Genomic DNA, 17,842 nt, shown 5'->3' with positions numbered 1-17,842 from the left:
GGACCATCTAATTTCATTCAGGTGAAAAGAAAGCCTATCAAAATGACTGTTCTAACACAAGTAAATGATTACAGGTCTTACAGGTGTACAATGAAACTTTCTTCCGAATGTCGATCACATTGTCTGTTGGGATGAAATGATTTGACTTAAAAAAAACATAGGAAGAAGGACAAAAAGAGACATTAGTTGCCAATAATTACCAAAATAATCATATTATGGAAGCTCTAACTTCTGTAACAATGAAATAAAAATGTATTTTTAACTTCAGCCCTACCTCAAAATTCGTTAGTTAATATTCCATAGATAAAGTAGTCTCTAAATGTATGTAATGTAATGTAGTACCCAAAGGTGCAGACTATGTAAAAGATATCTGTGGAGAAATAAAATTAACTTGCCTGTTTTATATCTATGCAGTAGAATTGTTTGTTGAAAATGTGTATGTTTCTAATATTTTTGTAAGAAACAAAGGAGAAATGATGCTGTATATTATGATGTATATTAAGAATACATTGTGCTTTACTTGTGGCAGTTTGCCACTATTTTATTTCTAGTATAAATGCAAGAAATGAAAGCAGTTTACAAAATAAGACATCTGGAAAGAATGCAATGATCCTTAACAACAGTAAATAATAATAAAAGTTATATTTCAATGTAAATGCTACTACAAAAGAGAGAAATTATTTGGATTTTTAGCAAGTAGATACAGTTCACTGTTTAAGGGTGTATTTTTTTTGGAACGCTGTACAGAATAGAGTTTTTTAGGGGGGGAAGCAGTCCAGAATTTAGTTGATAGTGTTGATGTAGGACTCATAAAGAGACCTGAGCCGGTCATTCAGGTTTTGGACATATGGGTCCAGTTTTTCTTTTAGGTCCTCTGCATAGGGAGCCAGACCCTGTTGAACCAAAGCAGCTCTCTCAGCAACCTTGGCCTGAAGATCCTCAGTCAGAGGAGCTACTGTCTTCTGGAATTCCTCCAGGTGCTGATCTACTTTCTGCCTGAGATCATCAGTATAGGGTTCCAGCTGGGACTGCAGCTCCTTCACTTTCTCCTCCAGACTTCTACTGAGCTCCTCTGTCTTCTGCAGCACAGTAGTTTTCAGAGTGTCAGAGTCAAAGGAATCAGCATAGGGAGCCACGGCTACTCTCAGATCCTCCACTCTCTGCTGAATTTGGGTCTTCAGATTCTCAACATAAGGCTCCAGTTTGTCCCTCACAGTGGTCAGATCCTGCTCGAGACGCTCCTTCAGAACTTCAGCCTCCTTGTTGATTATGGTCATGAAGTCCTGGGTCAGAGGCCTCAAATTTTCCTGGAGAGTCACAACATACTCTTCGGCCACATTACCAAATTCTGTAATTCTAGCACTATTGTGTAAAAAAGGAGAAGCATGTATCAATATCGAGATTAAGGGACATGAAACTATAACAATAAAACAGGAATCACAGGACTTTTTACTTACTTGACTTCTTGTCCCAGTTGAGACTCTTTAATCATTTTCAGTGCATCATCAAAAGGGCGTGTTACCTTGGAAATTTCGTACAAGATAGCATCAGTAGGATCCCTGGCTTGGCAACCTGAGGGCATATACACAGATACAGATTCTTTACACCTGTAAAATGATTGCGTACAGTATGTGTAACCTTTAAGCCTATTTTTGAGAGGTAGTTCTAAGCATTAACAGTGACAACATCTGCAAAATAAATGCCACAGAAACATCAATGAATAGAGATGTCCATTCATAAAAATCTACCTGTAAATGCCACAATAGCAAGCAGCAGGAAAACCTTCATCTTTTCTGTCTTTAGATAAAACACAAATAAATTGGCAGAATTTAATAAAAATAATTATGTAAATTAAAGCTCAGCTCAGCTCTTTGTAGATATTCCTAGCTGAAGATTTTCTTAGTCCAGTCTGCTTGTTGGTGTAGCCAGGGCTTATATATAGGCAGATGAATAGCGGACAGGAAAACACAAAGTCCAATGGTACGTGTCTGATTTGTCCACTCAACTAGTTCCACTCCTACTTCTTTTGAAATGACATTGTACTGTATTGTATACCTACCAAACCAAATAACAGTGCAAAGTCCTAATGTCCTTATATGAACCCTTGACAGTAAATAACAGTGAATAGCAATGAGTCTGATATATTAAAGTATCAATCTATTTTTAATTATTGATTTATAATTTTTGATTTATGATTATACAAAAAAATGTAGAAATGTTTAGGTAAATCAATGAGAAATGTGTAGACTGATATTATCATGTATATTATGTATTATTTCCCATTATCAGAAAGAAATAGCTGGTGTTATATGTTTTGCACAAAACTATGATGTTTAAACCCATACTATAGGGAACAACTCTAAAACTTTACTATAGATGACCTTATAGGCCACTTTGAGACTATAGCGCCAGCTTTGAACTGCTCTGAGTTTTGCACTTGTTTCTCCGTCATTGAACATTTGATGGCTTTAGTAGAAAGGAATAAGTGTTAAATTTATAATGGATTCAGAAAATACACTGATTTATAAGTTGCTCAGAAGGTTAAACAAATCCACTTGACTATATAAAGTTGTAGAAAGAACATTTATAATCACACTCTCCGGTGTCACTCAGATGAGGATGAGGTTCCCTTTTGAGTCAGGTTCTTTTCATTGTTTCTTTCTTCCTTATATTGTCACAGGACGTTTTTCCTTGCCACTGTTGCCTCAGGTTTGCTCATTAGGGATAAATATAAATTGAATTTAGACCTTTGTAATTTCTATTCTGAATTTTTAGGTTTCTGTAAAGCTGTTTTGTGACAATGTCCATTATTAAAAGCGCTATACAAATAAAATTCAATTGAATTGTTACACTCTACAAAGAAATGACCATATGTCAAAGTGGTGGACGTGTACGAGACTTCTTGTTGGTTCCACGTGGTGTTTTTACTCACGAGCACACAACAACTTGAAAAGACCCAGAGTTTACTATGATACTGCTGAATGTTTTAGCTCATGTATGTAGATATGTCACATTGCTCCTGCTCTACCATCCAATATTTCCTACTATCTCTGAATCAATCTAACATTTATGGAACTTATGTATAACATGTTAGAATAACATGCTTTTTTATGCTTCAAGCTGTTATTGTATAACACTATGCATTGCATTTACCTTGAACAAAGCACAGGTGCCATTTGTGCATGTTACCAGAACTTCCTTTCTTTCCCAATGTGTGAACATGCATGTATTTCGTTAAAATGAGCTCTATGTCCTTTTTTAGGTTTCATTCACGTCAAAAATGAAGCCTGTCAAAATATATTAAATCTATGTGATTGGACAGGTTTTCTAGTTCTAATACAAAGAGGAATACACACTAAAGGAGACATCTACCAGTCAACATCAACGGAACTGAGGTAGAGCGAGGTGATACAGGAACAGGAGGAGATAGGAGATACAGGAACTTACGCACCAGAACCAGCAGGTTCAGGGACAGTTTTTTTCCATCCACCATCACACTACAAAACTCTACACTACACTGCTAGATCACTACAAAACAAACACAAAAACAAAACACTGTATATAACCTCTGTACAATGCATGTACATATTACATAGTTTATCTTTTTTTTTCTCCTCATTACATCTGCACTAATTTTTTATCTGTATGTACATTCTGCCCAACATTTTCACATTCATCTATGTATATATATATATATATATATATAGTAGATTGTTCATTCAGCTTGCTAACTCCTTAATTGCCAAAATCTTGTAATCTTGTAACCTTTCACTCTGCACACTCCTCTTCAATGCCGTAGCCCTAGAACCATTTCTGTAATTCTGTAATATTTATTTACTGTATACACTTTCATATATACCACCTGCTGTAAATATGCTATATATTAATCTGCACTTTTGCACGACTGCTACATTTTGCACTTCTGGTAGATGGCAAACTGCATTTCGTTGCTGTGTACCTGTACTATGCAATGACAATAAAGTTCTATCTATCTATCTATCTATCTATCTATCTATCTATCTATCTATCTATCTATCTATCTATCTATCTATCTATCTATCTATCTATCTATCTAAATGAAGACTGTGTTGGCTTTGGCATTCACTTTTTCACTGAAAGGTGTTCCAAGAGTAACACAAATCGAATGATTTTATCATTTTAAACAGATTCTTTTTTCATTTTGTCTTATTTCTATATCCATGCTAGTTTATAGGCCTTCAGAAAGCTAATATTACATGTTTCTTGTTTCTGATTAAACAGAAACTTGTTAATTTTTACCCTACCCTAATGTTAAATAAGAAAATTTGCATGAAATCCAGACTTCTGAGAGCTCTGGCACTGGCACAGGTCTTAATTTTGTATCATGGCTCATCAAACATTTTTACCTAACCCCTTAAATAAAAAGTCATTTACTTCAGTTAATCAGAAATATAAACTTCACTTTAAGAATTAATTGCTTTACACATGATATTATTTTTTATTGTAGTATAAATACGAGTAATGGAAGTGATGTATAACAAAGAAATCTACAAAGAACATAGAGATTTATGTTCTAACATACAGATGTAAATACAGATGCTATATTTCACTCATTCTACTTACATTTTTTTAGCAAGTCTGAGAAATATCGTTAGCAAATACTGTTGTTTGAAATGTTAAGACAATTGTTAGATGCCATACAATCTAACTGAACAATTGATGTTTAATATTTCATTGTGTAGTTTTCATTATTGTAAACATAGTCCAGTGAGTGAAACGTAGTGTTTGGAGTATTTAGTTGGTGTTGATGTAGGACTCATAAAGAGAGGTTAGCTGGTCCTTCAGGTTCTGGGCGTAGGGGTCCAGTTTCTCTCTCAGGTCCTCTGCATAGGGAGCCAGACCCTGTTGAACCAAAGCAGCTCTCTCAGCAACCTTGGCCTGAAGATCCTCAGTCAGAGGTGCCACGGTCTTCTGGAATTCCTGCAGATGCTGATCTACTTTCTGCCTGAGATCATCAGTATAGGGCTCCAGCTGGGACTGCAGCTCCTTCACTTTCTCCTCCAGACTTCCTCTGAGCTCCTCTGTCTTCTGCAGCACAGTAGTTTTCAGAGCTTCAGAGTCGAAGGACTCAGCATAGGGAGCCACGGCTACTCTCATATCCTCCACTCTCTGCTGAATTTGGGTCTTCAGGTCATCAGCATAGGGCTCCAGTTTGTCCCTCACAGTGGTCAGATCCTGCTCGAGACGCTCCTTCAGAACTTCAGCCTCCTTGCTGATTTTGGACATGAATTCCTGGGCCAGAGGGTTGACTTGTTTCTGGAGACTGACAGCATACTGACTGGCCGCATTGGCACCTTCTGTAATTCTAGAGCTATCAAGTAAAATAAGGAGAATCAAACATAAATAAGAAAGGAGGACTTGAGACACAATCAAGAAAGTATATACACAATTCTTCTTAACTCACTTGACTTCCTGGCCCAGCTGAGACTCTCTAATCATTTTCAGTGATTCCTCAGCAGTGTGTGTTGCCTTGGCAACATAGTCCCAGAAAGCATCAGTCAGTTGCTCCAGCTGTGGTTTGGGCTCATCAGCATAGAACAAGTTGGCTTTGCAACCTGGAGAGAGATAAATACATATAGATGTATTATACATTAACACAATAATTGCTTCTGTGTAACATTCGGGCCTATTTTTTAAGCGCTTATTTCAAGCATTGAGATAACATCCAGTAACAATGCCCCTGACAACATTATTATGAATGAATAAAGACTGATATTTCATTAAAATCATAAAACCTTTACCTGTAAATGCAAGAATGGCAAGCACCATGAAAACCTTCATCTTTGTTGTCTTCAGCTAAAAGCACAAAGAAAGTAGATGCATTCCATATTATACATTTCCATATTAGAAACATTTAACTTTTGTTTTAATTGGCGTTCTCCGGCTCACCTCTTTGTGTTAATTTCCTGCTGAATGTTTCCTCAGACCAGTCTGCTTGTGAGCATACAGTACACAGGGCTGTTGTTATATAGGTAAGCGAATAGTGGATGATACAACCCAAAGTCCAAAAGTAAGTGTCTAGTTGTCAGTGCCACTCCCGTTTTTCATGTTCATTGGTGCTATAATTAGTCAGACGTCATATTGTATTTTGGACCTATGACCTGTGATGGCTTCTTTGCATGAAACCTTAAAGCAAAAAATTTTTTTTAGTCAATTCATTACCCATGTTTGCTTAAGTAATTCACTGTTTCCTTTTTAGCAGTAAATATAATGGGATATCTGAATTCTTGGGCAATTTATTTTCTTGACTAAATGTTAGAAATGATGCCCCTTGAGCTTCCATAGTTTTCCATAGTTTTCCACTTTTTTGTTCCAGGAGCTGAGTACAGTATGTGTTGACAAAACCAAACAAGCCATGTCACCAAATGGAGGAAACCTCAGTACCATGATAAAAAAAAAAAACATCTAAATATGGATGAAATATGCAAAACTTTGTACAAGCATTAAGCAGATGTTAGGGTTTAACCCAGGATCCAAAACTATTCTGTGGCAATTCTACCTGCCAAAAAACTGTTGCCTGGAAAACATACACAGCATATGATGGGCATAATTACAGCTCAACTTCTGAACCCAAAACAGCTAAAACATTATAACAGTCAAATTTCTTGATAACAAAGCTGACACCAACCGCTCTGTGACACATCTAGGTACAGTTGATTATGCTACGCGCTGAAATAAAACTGTAAACTACAGTCTGAGAGTCTGTTCTGTTCTTTGCTGAAGACAGATACTGATACAGACCACTGCATACCTCACAACATTCTTAGTCTTGTATGTCTTATCACATAGCAAACTGTAGACATGTAATATTTGTTAGTTTAAGTATGTAGGGTTTAGATAAAACCGATGCAGTCACAAGCTTTGTGCTTATTATTTAGTTCCAGTGTCTAATTCAACTGAAATGAGAATGTGAATCAATAAAAATCATTATTTCACTTTTTTTCCAGCAGACATGCAATAACCCTTCAGGAGAGTGAAAATTAAAGGGTGGCATAATAGGATGTTAATAAGTTCAAACCCATATTATAACCCATGCTATAGTCATATCTCTGTTATATTCTACAGTGAACGTAAACCTCATGTTCAGTATATAGTAATTACCAAGTTGCACTGTCATACTATTGGATTTTTTTTGGGTCGTGTATTTATGCTACATAATGTAGATCCTGTATCATGTGACCCAAAATGACAAGTTAGGCTTTCATTACACTAAAGCTTTCATTATATCTGTTTAGTCATTATAAAAGAGTTTCTGCCAATATTTCTAATTCTATGGGCTTTTGGTCATGTTTTGATAGTCTGACTACGTATCAGTACTGGAAACTTCACTCCTCCCCAAACGACTTTAATCACAAAGCCAGCGTGGAGGTACAGAGTCCAATGACAACGTGTATGTGAGGGTTTTTCATAGTCTGAATCATACTGAAACAAATAACAGGCAGTGTCGATGTACACTGTGTCAAAATACAGACAGTATTATCACAGTATGTGATACAACTTATCACAACTATGAACCATTTCATGATAAATAAACTGTCTTATCTTTTATTATTGTAAATAGTTGAACCAGATTTTAAAGCTTTTCTAAGTTGTTGCCTCACGTGACTTCCTTTTCAGGGAAAAAATCTTTAATAAATAAATTTAATACATTTTTGAATTAAAACGTTGTCATTTTTATTCTGAATTTTTAGATTTCTGTAAAGACAAAAAAATAAAATCACAAAACACATACACATTAGTATTTAGTATAGGCAATTTTGTTACACGGTTATTATAATACATTATTATACTTTATAATTATTATAACAAATTATTATAACTACTATGTATGGGAAACTATGAGCTCCTTTCTGTTTAATTTTTTTTTTTTTACAATGTTAAGGTAATAAACACATTGAAGGTACATTTTTTTTTTTTTAGGGATTTGCTCATAACACAGAGGACAACAAATGAAAGGCTCCAGAAAGGACTCCAATTAGTACCTTTTCCTTTTATGAGGAAAATAAACCTTAATTTTCCAATAAACAGTTAACAGTTCATTGTTGGCCTGAACCAGGGTGTATCCTGCCTTGTTGCCCGATGACGCCTGAGATAGGCACAGGCTCCCCGTGACCCGAGGTAGTTCGGATAAGCGGTAGAAGATGAATGAATGAATGAATGAATGAATGTTGGCCTGAACATTTCATCTGATAACTCTTAGGTGCTGAGTTGTCTCTATGCAAAATACAGTATGTGGTAAACTTAGAGTATGTGGTATGTTTTTGTGTGTGCCAATTTCATATGGAAAGACTTATGAACGTTGTAAGTGGCACATTCTAGGTTTCAGCTTGGTACTTTATAACCGTTTGCTACCTTGAATTTAAAAAAGCTACTAAAACATAAAGTGTGTCAGCCCATCATAAGTGCATAAGAATTAAACATTAATGCCCAAATCTAAAAGAACTTAACTTTTGTTGTTTCATTATTCATTATTAATCATTATTTATATATGACTCAGTACATGTACAGTGCAAGGACATGAAAAAGATGAGTCTAAGAACAAAATGTCCAAAAGGGAAATTTTAGGGAAATCCCACCATGGAATCTGCAAATAAAGTCATCGATGACTTAGATGACCTGCAAACAGGATAAAGAGCCAGCAATCTTTGGAAAAAAGTACAGTTGAGAACATCATTGGGTTGGGTATATTTTAAAAACCCTATAAAGCTGCTTTGCATCACTGTCCGTTATTAAAAGCTTTATACAAATAAAACGTTATTAAATATTAGTACTGTTTTTTTCTTTGAGTTCCTAAAGGCCTGGAAATAAATTTTTCCAAAACCAAATATATGCGATCTACTACACCAGTAGTGCAAATATAAGGCTACCTGTCGTGATAGTGTTCAAGGACTGCTGGTTGTACATATTATGTTAACATATAATTCTAGAAATATCCACTGTTACCAGGCAAAATTTCATCATGACCTCCTTTTTCATCATGATCTAGTGATCTAGATCTAGTGCATCCACACTGGAACGTTCTGTACCGATGTGTTTTATTTGATGGAAGTCCTGGAAATTTCCCGCATTCACTGACTCATGTTTGTAGATAGTATGGGCTTTTCCAAATAACAGAAAAATAATACTCTCTTCTTTGACAACATTAAAATCTAGTTAAAACATCTTCTTTGGAAGTTTCATGACATTACCTAGGACTATAAGACATTTATAAAGTGATTAAGAGTTAGTTTGGTATAAAAGGGTGCTTTAATCTTCAACATCTAGTCTTTCTTCTTCAGAAAACTATGAAACCTATGAATTAAACCTATGGATTAACAAAGCAGTGGATGTAAGAGCAGAGATGCTTGCTTGTGTTTTTTTTAAGATTTGAATCACCATGGCAACAAATACCAACCTAGATCACTGGGTATAGTCTTAAATTAAAATACATAAGAAACTGTTTTGAAACTAAACACTAAATGGAGTGGTTAGATCTAGTGGCACCATCTTGCTGTGGAAATCTGGTACTACAGGTGAGTAAAGTCTGTCTTTAGATCAAAAAGTGTTTTAGATAACTGGCTGTATTAGACCTAGTGGGACTGACAAGAAATAGACCCATTTTAAAAGTTATGTAACTCATTTTAAATGTTCCTTTATCAGCACATTTGTCTTGCATCCGGGGTTGGAGGTTCGATTCCAGCCTCCACGATCCAAAAACGCATTGTTGACTGATTAAATAATTGTATGAATAAGCTGGACCTCATATTAGGTCCACTGAGTGTACAATCTCACCCATTTCACCATAAATCCATTTCAGTTCAAGGAGAAACATTTACTTTACAACCAGCAGCACATATTGTTCATTTAACTCCTACAGGGTTTCCTTGCCTTGCTATATTACTATATACAACCCGCACTGCACAGTTCAGTATTTTTCATGTGTATAACACACCAAATTCTGTTTATTAGTGCAGGGGAAATACTAAAAATGAATATGTAAATCTGTGCCATTGGACCAGGGTTTGGGATTAATATCCTAAAGTTCATGAGAAAAGTTACATTGCTTTACCAGAGAGCCATCCTGTAGTTTTAATATTAAGTTCACATTAATCTAGTGATACTATGCAGGAAAAAGACAAGCTGCAGAATAGAAAATAATCTGTAAAACAGAGAAGCACACTTTTATTTACAATACCTAAATCAAGAGACAAATGTAAAAAAGCATTAAAGCCATAAACTTTTTTTTTTTCATTTTGTATTCCAACCATTAAATAGATCTCACAAAACCAGCATGTCTGAGAAGAGACTCGTGATATTAGTGCATATATATCCAGTGAGAGTCCAGTGCAGCACTGCTGAACCAATTTCACGATTATTGTTCCAGTAAAGTGGTAGCCATTTGGTGGCAATAATGGGCATTACGTCCCATCTCGTAAATTTAGTTCTACTTTTAGGGCTCTGAGCGAGTCTGGCCCCAAACGGGCTTGGAAACAACAGGAATCTTCCTTCTCAGATCCTCAAGCTTCTCTATGCGCTGCTGCTCTGATTTTATAGCTTCTTGCTCTTCCAGGGACTTGCGGATGACTGCTTTAAGATAGGGCAGCCCCAGGCCAGTCAGGGCTGAAACAGGAACAGTGTGTTTAAAATGGAGGAAGCTCTTGGGGATCATGTCCTCAGGCAGGAGGTGACTGAATTCTGAATGATGAAGAAGAAAAAGTTCACCACAGATACACAGATCTCAATGGCTCTGAGAAATGAGCCATTTTCTTGCCTTATAAATCAATGACAAGAGTCATTTCCTATGCAGTATCTTACTGTAACTAAAAACAACTATTAAAATTAAAAGTAACTACATCCTGTTTCAACAATTCTGAATTACTTGGGTGAAGTTAAAATGAAGAGTTCTTACCCTCCTGATTCTCCAGCTGGGTCTCCAACTCTCTGAGCTTCTCCTCAGCATCAGGCAGGTCCATCTTATTAACCACCAGGATGGCTGGTTTGGAGAGCAGTTCCTCCTTATAGAGCTCCAGTTCCTGATATACAAGTCAAAATCCAGGCTGAGATTAGCAGATGTCATCCACATGTGCAGTAAACGTTTGTTGAATGCTATCTGAAGTTTGTTAACCATAATGATGTAAAAGATCAAATGAAACATGAATATAAATGAGACTTTTTGAATGATACATGGCTTCATGTTTGTAAAGAAATAAATTGAACTGTGGATCAAAGAAGAAAGAGCTATTCTTTTCTGAACGTGGCAAAGCTCTATACAGTAGCATGAAAAACCTTTTTGTAAATGAACACCGCTAGGATGTACCTTTGTCAGTAGCTGCACTGCTTCAAATGCTGGTCTAAATGGTGTTTTGCTGGCCAGCTGAAACCCACAGATGTCGACCTGAGACATAAGGCAAAAGATACAGTATCAGTTGGGCTCATTTTAAATCAAACAATGACTCACTACAGTCAATAACAGTTTTTTTGTTTATTACAAATCTAAATATAAAGAGAGAAAGGGAGAGAAATTATCACGCACCACAAACATGAGCTGTTTCGTTCTTTCCACATGTTTTAGGAACTTGTGGCCCATGCCTCGGTTCATGTGAGCACCCTCGATCAAGCCAGGCAAATCTGCCACTGACACCTATAACCAAAAAAAAAAAACAAGACGACTCAAACTTGCTAAAGGACAACTGTCACTAAGGTGATGGTGTCATTATTGCAGAAGTGAAAGCTAACGTTATGTTTAAAATTACATGTGCAAGAGGCTGAGTAGATAAGGAGAATAACAGAGGACCTAAAACAGAACCTTGTGGGACAACGTAATGCAGTTAGTATCTGAAAAAGAAATCTCTATTATCAGTCCTAATGGTTTAAATCCGTCCTGATATTCTAATGGTTTAGATCTTACCTAGGACTGATCTAAACCATTAGAATATCAGGGTCACTAGAAACAGCTTTACGTTCTGGTGGCCTATGCTTTATACACCGATTAACCATAATATTAAAATTGACCGCCTAACAGTTTGCAGGGTTTTCTTTGCCGCAAAAACAAGTTCTGACCCATCGAGGTGTGGACACCACAAAACCTCTGAAGGTGTGCTGTGGTATCTGGCACTAGGAAGTTAGCAACAGCTCCTTTAAGTCCTGCAAGCTGTGAGGTGGGGCCTCCATGGATCAGACATTATCCTGCTGAAAAAGGCCACTGCTATTAGGGAATACTGTTGCCATGAAGAAATGCACTTGGGCTGAAACAATTTTTAGGTAGGTGGTACATGTCAAAATAACATTCACATGAACTCCAGGACCAACATGAAACAAGAAAGCATGGTCGATCAGACCAGGCCACCTTCTTCTATCGCTCCATGTTGCAGTTCTGATGCTCATGTGCCCAATGTAGATGATTTGGGTCATGGACAGGGGTCAGCAAGCTACACAGTTCCATATGCAGCAAGCTGTGATGTGCTGTGTGTTGAAACACCTTTTTATTTATCATAACTAGCATGAACATTTTCAGCAGTTTGTGCTATAGCAGCTTTTCTTTGAGTTCAGACCAGTTGGGTTCACCGTTTCTCTTTCCTTGGACCACTTTAACTAGATACTGACCTTTTTTCTTGGCATCTTAAAATCAAATTTTCATTAAAAAAAAATAGTTTTAGACAAAAAAAGGTAGACAAAAATGTTCATTTTGTAGAGTTTATTTACTAAAGAAGCTGTTTTACCTGCTTATGGTCCTCATACATCACCTTGCCAATCTCAGGTCTCAAAGTTGTGACTGCAAGAAAGATAGAATTGAAAGTGTTAAAATACAAACTAAAAAACAAAGGTGAGAAAAAACATATTTTAGAGTAATGCATATTAGGACATTCACCACATATAAAGAGAGTGGAAACAACTTTGTGCTGCACTGAGATACAAGCTAATGTCTGTCACGTACACTGCCATGTCAATCTGCTACCAGCAGGATTTTTAAAAAATTCTTTATTCAAGTCAGCAAATGAACAATGATAGAGAGGAATCGATGAGAATAAAACAACATGCACAAAATATTCGATATATTATTTGAACATATGCTCGATCATGTGTTCACAACATTTTTGGATCAAAATCCACCTCAATTTGCTCCACCTATACCCACTGGTCCCTGACTCTTTGTACATCCTGTAGAAATAGAAACTCCACCAAACTCCACCAAGCAGTACACTTTAATACCACGTTTGTTCCCAGAAATTGGCTGTTCATCTGGTGGTCGATACTCACACGGGTAGCTGGCAATCTGAGGTGTGGCGTGTGACAGGGCCGTCAATAAAGAGGATTTACCCGCATTAGGAAACCTTTAGCAATCAAAAATAAAGGTTTATTACAACATCATAAAGTGTAAAATTGTACATGTAAAAATTCTGGTTTTAGCAGAATGACTAGTTTTATAGGAGAAAACAGTGGCAGCTTGGCAGTGCTTGAAACCCGGTCCTCCAGTTAACAACCCAGAGTCTTAACCGCTTGAGCCACTGCTGACAAACACGTTACACTGCTGATTATGGCTGGGCGATAAAATGATAACGATATGTATCGCGATAGACACGTGGTCGATATCAATAAAAAATGTGTTTGATAAAGCTTCCGATTTTTTTATTCTTCGTCGGAAGAAAACTGAGGTTGTGAAGCAAGTTTGGTTGCATTAACAAAGGCACTCACTCTCTGGTAACCTAGCAACGTAGGCAGTGACACGCTAACAGCCAATCATGTAACAGTATCATGTTTGGTTGCGCCATATCGTTGTCTCGTGCTGGTCTGCTAGATTTCTCTTCAGTAACCGGCGACTGATAAGCAGAAAATGAGCGCCGCAGTGAGCGAGGAAATTGGAAATAAAAGAGGAAACGTCAGCTCGCCAGTATGGTAGTTTTCTGGATAGTATATGACTGACTGTAGTCATCAGAAGGTGAACAGCTAGTAGGTTTCTCTATGTTTATATTTAACACTTTGCACTATTTTATTACACTTTATTAAGCATTTCTTTCATTTTGCACATTAAATGTTAAGAGATAATTGTTATGTGTTCATTGTGACTTTAGACTTATGTTATGTTTTCCTGGTTGTTGACATTTCTGTTCTAAGAACTGAGGGGATTATGATCAGAGGAAGAAAAAGTTTAAAATAAAAATGTTTAAATGTAATATATTTTTCTCCTTGTCCTTATTTTAAATGGGTCATAAAAAATATCAATAATTATCGATATCGACCGATATGAAACACTGATATCGTGATACAGTTTTCAGCCATATCGCCCAGCCCTACTGCTGATATTTAATGTTATCTTTATGTGACATGCAGTGTCTCTCACCCCACTAGGCCCAGGTCTGCGATGAGCCGTAGATCCAGACGGATGTGCCGGGTCTGCCCTTTACTGGGTAAAAACTCAGAGTGAAGAGATCCACCGAGTCCACCTCTGGCTACTAGAACCTTTTCTCCTTCATGGTTCAACTCTCCTACAGAAAAAATGCAAGCCCAAGGGTTAACTGCCTTAAATTTTAAATGCAAGGAATTGACCGTGTTGACTGTGTGACGTTACCAAGAGGCATCCCATCATCTGTGGTCACACAGATTCCAGTGGGAGCAAAGATTTCCACATCATCCCCTTGTGCACCTTTCAGTGCACGGATACTTAAAAACAGGATGGAGACGCACATTATTGGCGCAACACTTTAAAATGAAAAACATAATACATCACAATCAATGTAACAATAAATATTCAACAGAAAAAAGCATATACACACCAAACAAAATAAATTTGTGTAATGGGTTCAATCAGAGAAGACATAACACTCTTACATAATGAATAAACTTGTTTGTCTTTCTGTTTATCTACTGGTTAGGATGATAGACGTCGCTCTGGATAAGGGATTATGCCAAAAAGCCATAAATATAAATACACACCTGCTGTTGTTGCCCACACCAGCCACGAATCGTTTATGTGGGCATCTATCTTTGATGCGTTTCAAAGTAAGATCCTTTTTAGCCACCACCCACACATCTCCTCCATTTCCACCTTGTCCTCCCATTCGGGGTAAGCCCATGCCACCGCTCCCACCTCTTACATACAGCCGCAGGTTATCCAGAAAGTTCCCGTACTGTAGTCAGAGAGAGAAACAAACGGTCATGTCATGTCATGTCATTTGCTGTAGCATCTCTTTTGATTCATTTGCAATATGTAATGGTTTTGGTCCCATCGTCGCAGATTCCAGCTGGACTTTTTTGGACAGACAAATGCAAGCATCAATGTAAGCTATTGGACACAAAAGAAAGCTGACCAAGTCAATTACTGGATTTAACGCTAATGCAACTAATTATTATTTAGGTGTTTGACAGTACCTTTGAAATGATACAATATTTTAAACACAAACAGAATTCAATGTCTTAATAATCCATTACATCATGTTTTAAGAAGATCTGTTTAAACTGTGCACATTCAAGAATAACAGCTTTTGAATTACGACAGCTAATAGATATTATGGCCCATTCACATAGGAACAGACTGTAGGGCCAAACGATTGCAGGAACAAGACCAGAACGCTCACTTAGTGCCCATTGTGCACATAAACATTATTATGAAGAAGGAAGTCCAGAGTGATGGTTAGGTGTCCACATAATTGTGTCTGTATAGTCCCAAATGATTCACAGAGGAATATAGATGCAGCCTTACATCCAGGATTTAATCATTAGTTCAGGTTAATATGTCTGTTAAGTTTTACATGTTCTCATCGATGCATGACAGTTTGTTTAGACACATTGGATGACTTGGAGAAAACTTTTCAGTAGCTACTCTTGCATAGAGTACTGAAAAGTTTTCTCCAAGCCAGCTAATCTCATCCAGTCTCAATGATCCATACACATCCGATTCATAATACCGTTCACTTAATAACGATAATATTTTAAATCAACATAACTTAGCAACATAACTTTGGTGCATTGCGTTATAAGCATTGTAAGCGTTACAAACATACAGAAATATAGATTAGTAAAATATATATTAGTAAAAATATATATTATATATAAAATATATGAGTATATATTAGAATAAAAATCTATATAAAAATTGTATATATTAGTAAAAGTATATATTATATATAAAATACATATGAATATATATTTGAATAAAAGAATATATATATAAAATATATTAGTAAAAGTATATATTATATATAAAATATATATTAGTATATATTAGTAAAAATATATATTATATAAAATATATTAGAATACAAATCTATATATAAGTAAAAAATATATTATATATACAATATATATATATATATAATATATATTAATACATATAAATAAACATGTATAAAATATATACATTAGTAAAAGCTATAAAGAAATAAATGCTTGAATCATGGATAAAGCATTCATTTCTTTTTGTTTTTTTACTAATACATATTTTGTACACGAGGTGTTTTGTAAAATAAAAGTTTGATGTTTTTATTTATATCAGTAGTGTTATTTATTGGGCAATAGAATAAAATATATTTATTTCAAACACGAAGACTAGAAATCCTTAAAGCTTCATAAAGTTTGGTCTCAGAATCACAACATTACATCTATAACGTCCTTGTAGTGCATTTTAAGAGGCTTTGTGGGAGAAATGAGCTGATAAACGTAGTCACTAACCTTCCTGTAACACACTCTGCTAATCCAAACCATGTTAAGGTTTCTACAGGAACTATTTACGTATCCGTTTGTGAAGCCTACAACACACGTGATGACTATAACAAAGTCCTAAACAATCACAGACACACACACAGCTGATTAGTTAACTTATCCATGCTCGACCTGCAGCCATGTGTACAGTGAAGGACCGAGAAAAAAAACACGTCCGGATTTAATGTGATTGGCTCAGGCTTTCTTCTTATTGGCTGAAATTTGAGTCAATTACATTTCGCACAGCCTCTTGCGAAGTGTTGCCATATCTGCTGTTTTCGTGCAAACTGGGGGAATTCGACGGGGTGTGTAACATGCACATAGCATCATACAATTTTTTTTTAAATCTAATGTCTAATTTCCAAAATGATAGGCATATTGGAACGATATATTAGTGCTCAAAGCAGTATTTACGTAATATTTTAACAAATTTGATGTCAAGTGAATCTCAAAGCATATCACAAAGGGCATTTCTTCAAACTTTAGTTTGTTTGTTTTTTTGCGAACTTTCATTTCTAGGTTCAAGCCAATCTATACTAAGGAATTATAACAGAATGAAACAATCTACAGATTGTTTCATTCTGTTATAATTCCTTAGTTATTATTATTATTATTATTATTATTATTATTATTATTATTATTATTATTATGAAAAAGTAAAAGAAAAAGAAAAAGAATGTGAATAATAATTAATTTATCATTCGGGAGTTCTTCGATATTAAAAATCGGACAAACTTTTTTGTTTGTTTGTTTGTTTGTTTGTTTTTCTTACCCTTTCCTCGCGCTTCACATTTGATCCCTTGCAATTCCGCTTTTCCCCACTAGAGGGCATTGCGCTCCAGTTGAAATGTTTAAATTTTCCTTCCACAAAATACAGAATACAGCACGCACGCACACACGCACACACACACACACACACACACACACACACACACAGCATTCACCAAGGCATGTCTTTATAACCGTGGTACCCAGATAAAACTCCCAAAGCAATTAGACAAAATGCAAACTACACACACAGGGAAGAAACTGAAATTGAACCCCCAACCCTGCTAACCACTAAGCCCCCATGCACCCCAGTGCCACACCAATTACAAACATACAGTGTAATGACTTCAGATATTTCCAC

At 36.1% G+C, this 17,842-nt stretch overlaps 3 protein-coding genes across 3 annotated transcripts; all 3 read right to left on the bottom strand.

The window, feature by feature from the left end:
• Window positions 1-509: 509 nt before the first annotated feature.
• Window positions 510-1,920, bottom strand: LOC132846205 (apolipoprotein A-IV-like). The gene is made up of 3 exons (XM_060870815.1): window positions 1,749-1,920; window positions 1,458-1,572; window positions 510-1,362 (listed from the first exon to the last, which is right to left on the bottom strand). The coding sequence occupies exons 1-3, from the start codon at window positions 1,786-1,788 to the stop codon at window positions 783-785; spliced, it is 735 nt and encodes a 244-aa protein (XP_060726798.1). The 5' UTR covers window positions 1,789-1,920; the 3' UTR covers window positions 510-782.
• A 2,529-nt stretch (window positions 1,921-4,449) lies between these two features.
• On the bottom strand, window positions 4,450-6,030 carry LOC132846208 (apolipoprotein A-I-like). Its single transcript, XM_060870819.1, has 4 exons — window positions 5,929-6,030; window positions 5,781-5,835; window positions 5,444-5,594; window positions 4,450-5,350 (listed from the first exon to the last, which is right to left on the bottom strand). Exons 2-4 carry the CDS (start codon window positions 5,818-5,820, stop codon window positions 4,774-4,776), a joined length of 768 nt encoding a protein of 255 aa, XP_060726802.1. The 5' UTR covers window positions 5,821-5,835; window positions 5,929-6,030; the 3' UTR covers window positions 4,450-4,773.
• Window positions 6,031-10,176: 4,146 nt separating this feature from the next.
• gtpbp10 (GTP-binding protein 10 (putative)) lies at window positions 10,177-16,876 on the bottom strand. The gene is made up of 10 exons (XM_060870814.1): window positions 16,684-16,876; window positions 14,950-15,143; window positions 14,585-14,676; window positions 14,357-14,501; window positions 13,276-13,349; window positions 12,738-12,790; window positions 11,552-11,659; window positions 11,336-11,413; window positions 10,928-11,051; window positions 10,177-10,713 (listed from the first exon to the last, which is right to left on the bottom strand). Exons 1-10 carry the CDS (start codon window positions 16,714-16,716, stop codon window positions 10,469-10,471), a joined length of 1,146 nt encoding a protein of 381 aa, XP_060726797.1. The 5' UTR covers window positions 16,717-16,876; the 3' UTR covers window positions 10,177-10,468.
• Between the last annotated feature and the right edge of the window lie 966 nt (window positions 16,877-17,842).

This window comes from Tachysurus vachellii, chromosome 5 (assembly GCF_030014155.1).
Source record: "Tachysurus vachellii isolate PV-2020 chromosome 5, HZAU_Pvac_v1, whole genome shotgun sequence".
Classification (NCBI taxonomy): Eukaryota; Metazoa; Chordata; class Actinopteri; order Siluriformes; family Bagridae; genus Tachysurus; species Tachysurus vachellii.
Note: the sequence above shows the minus strand (reverse complement) of the source record. Positions and strands in the feature narration are given on the sequence as shown.

Bases quoted from the DNA above. Each gene is read 5' to 3' on its own strand.
- LOC132846205 (XM_060870815.1), bottom strand. From the start codon at position 1,788: ATGAAGGTTTTCCTGCTGCTTGCTATTGTGGCATTTACAG. The intron at 1,573-1,748 runs GTAGATTTTTAT...ATATGCCCTCAG, and splicing joins TGCTATTGTGGCATTTACAG to GTTGCCAAGCCAGGGATCCT. The intron at 1,363-1,457 runs GTAAGTAAAAAG...TTTACACAATAG, and splicing joins CAACTGGGACAAGAAGTCAA to TGCTAGAATTACAGAATTTG.
- LOC132846208 (XM_060870819.1), bottom strand. From the start codon at position 5,820: ATGAAGGTTTTCATGGTGCTTGCCATTCTTGCATTTACAG. The intron at 5,595-5,780 runs GTAAAGGTTTTA...ATCTCTCTCCAG, and splicing joins TGCCATTCTTGCATTTACAG to GTTGCAAAGCCAACTTGTTC. The intron at 5,351-5,443 runs GTGAGTTAAGAA...TTTACTTGATAG, and splicing joins CAGCTGGGCCAGGAAGTCAA to CTCTAGAATTACAGAAGGTG.
- gtpbp10 (XM_060870814.1), bottom strand. From the start codon at position 16,716: ATGGTTTGGATTAGCAGAGTGTGTTACAGGAAG. The intron at 13,350-14,356 runs GTGAGAGACACT...TGATTGCTAAAG, and splicing joins GCAGACCTGGGCCTAGTGGG to GTTTCCTAATGCGGGTAAAT. The intron at 11,052-11,335 runs GTACATCCTAGC...CTTGTATATCAG, and splicing joins CAGTGCAGCTACTGACAAAG to GAACTGGAGCTCTATAAGGA.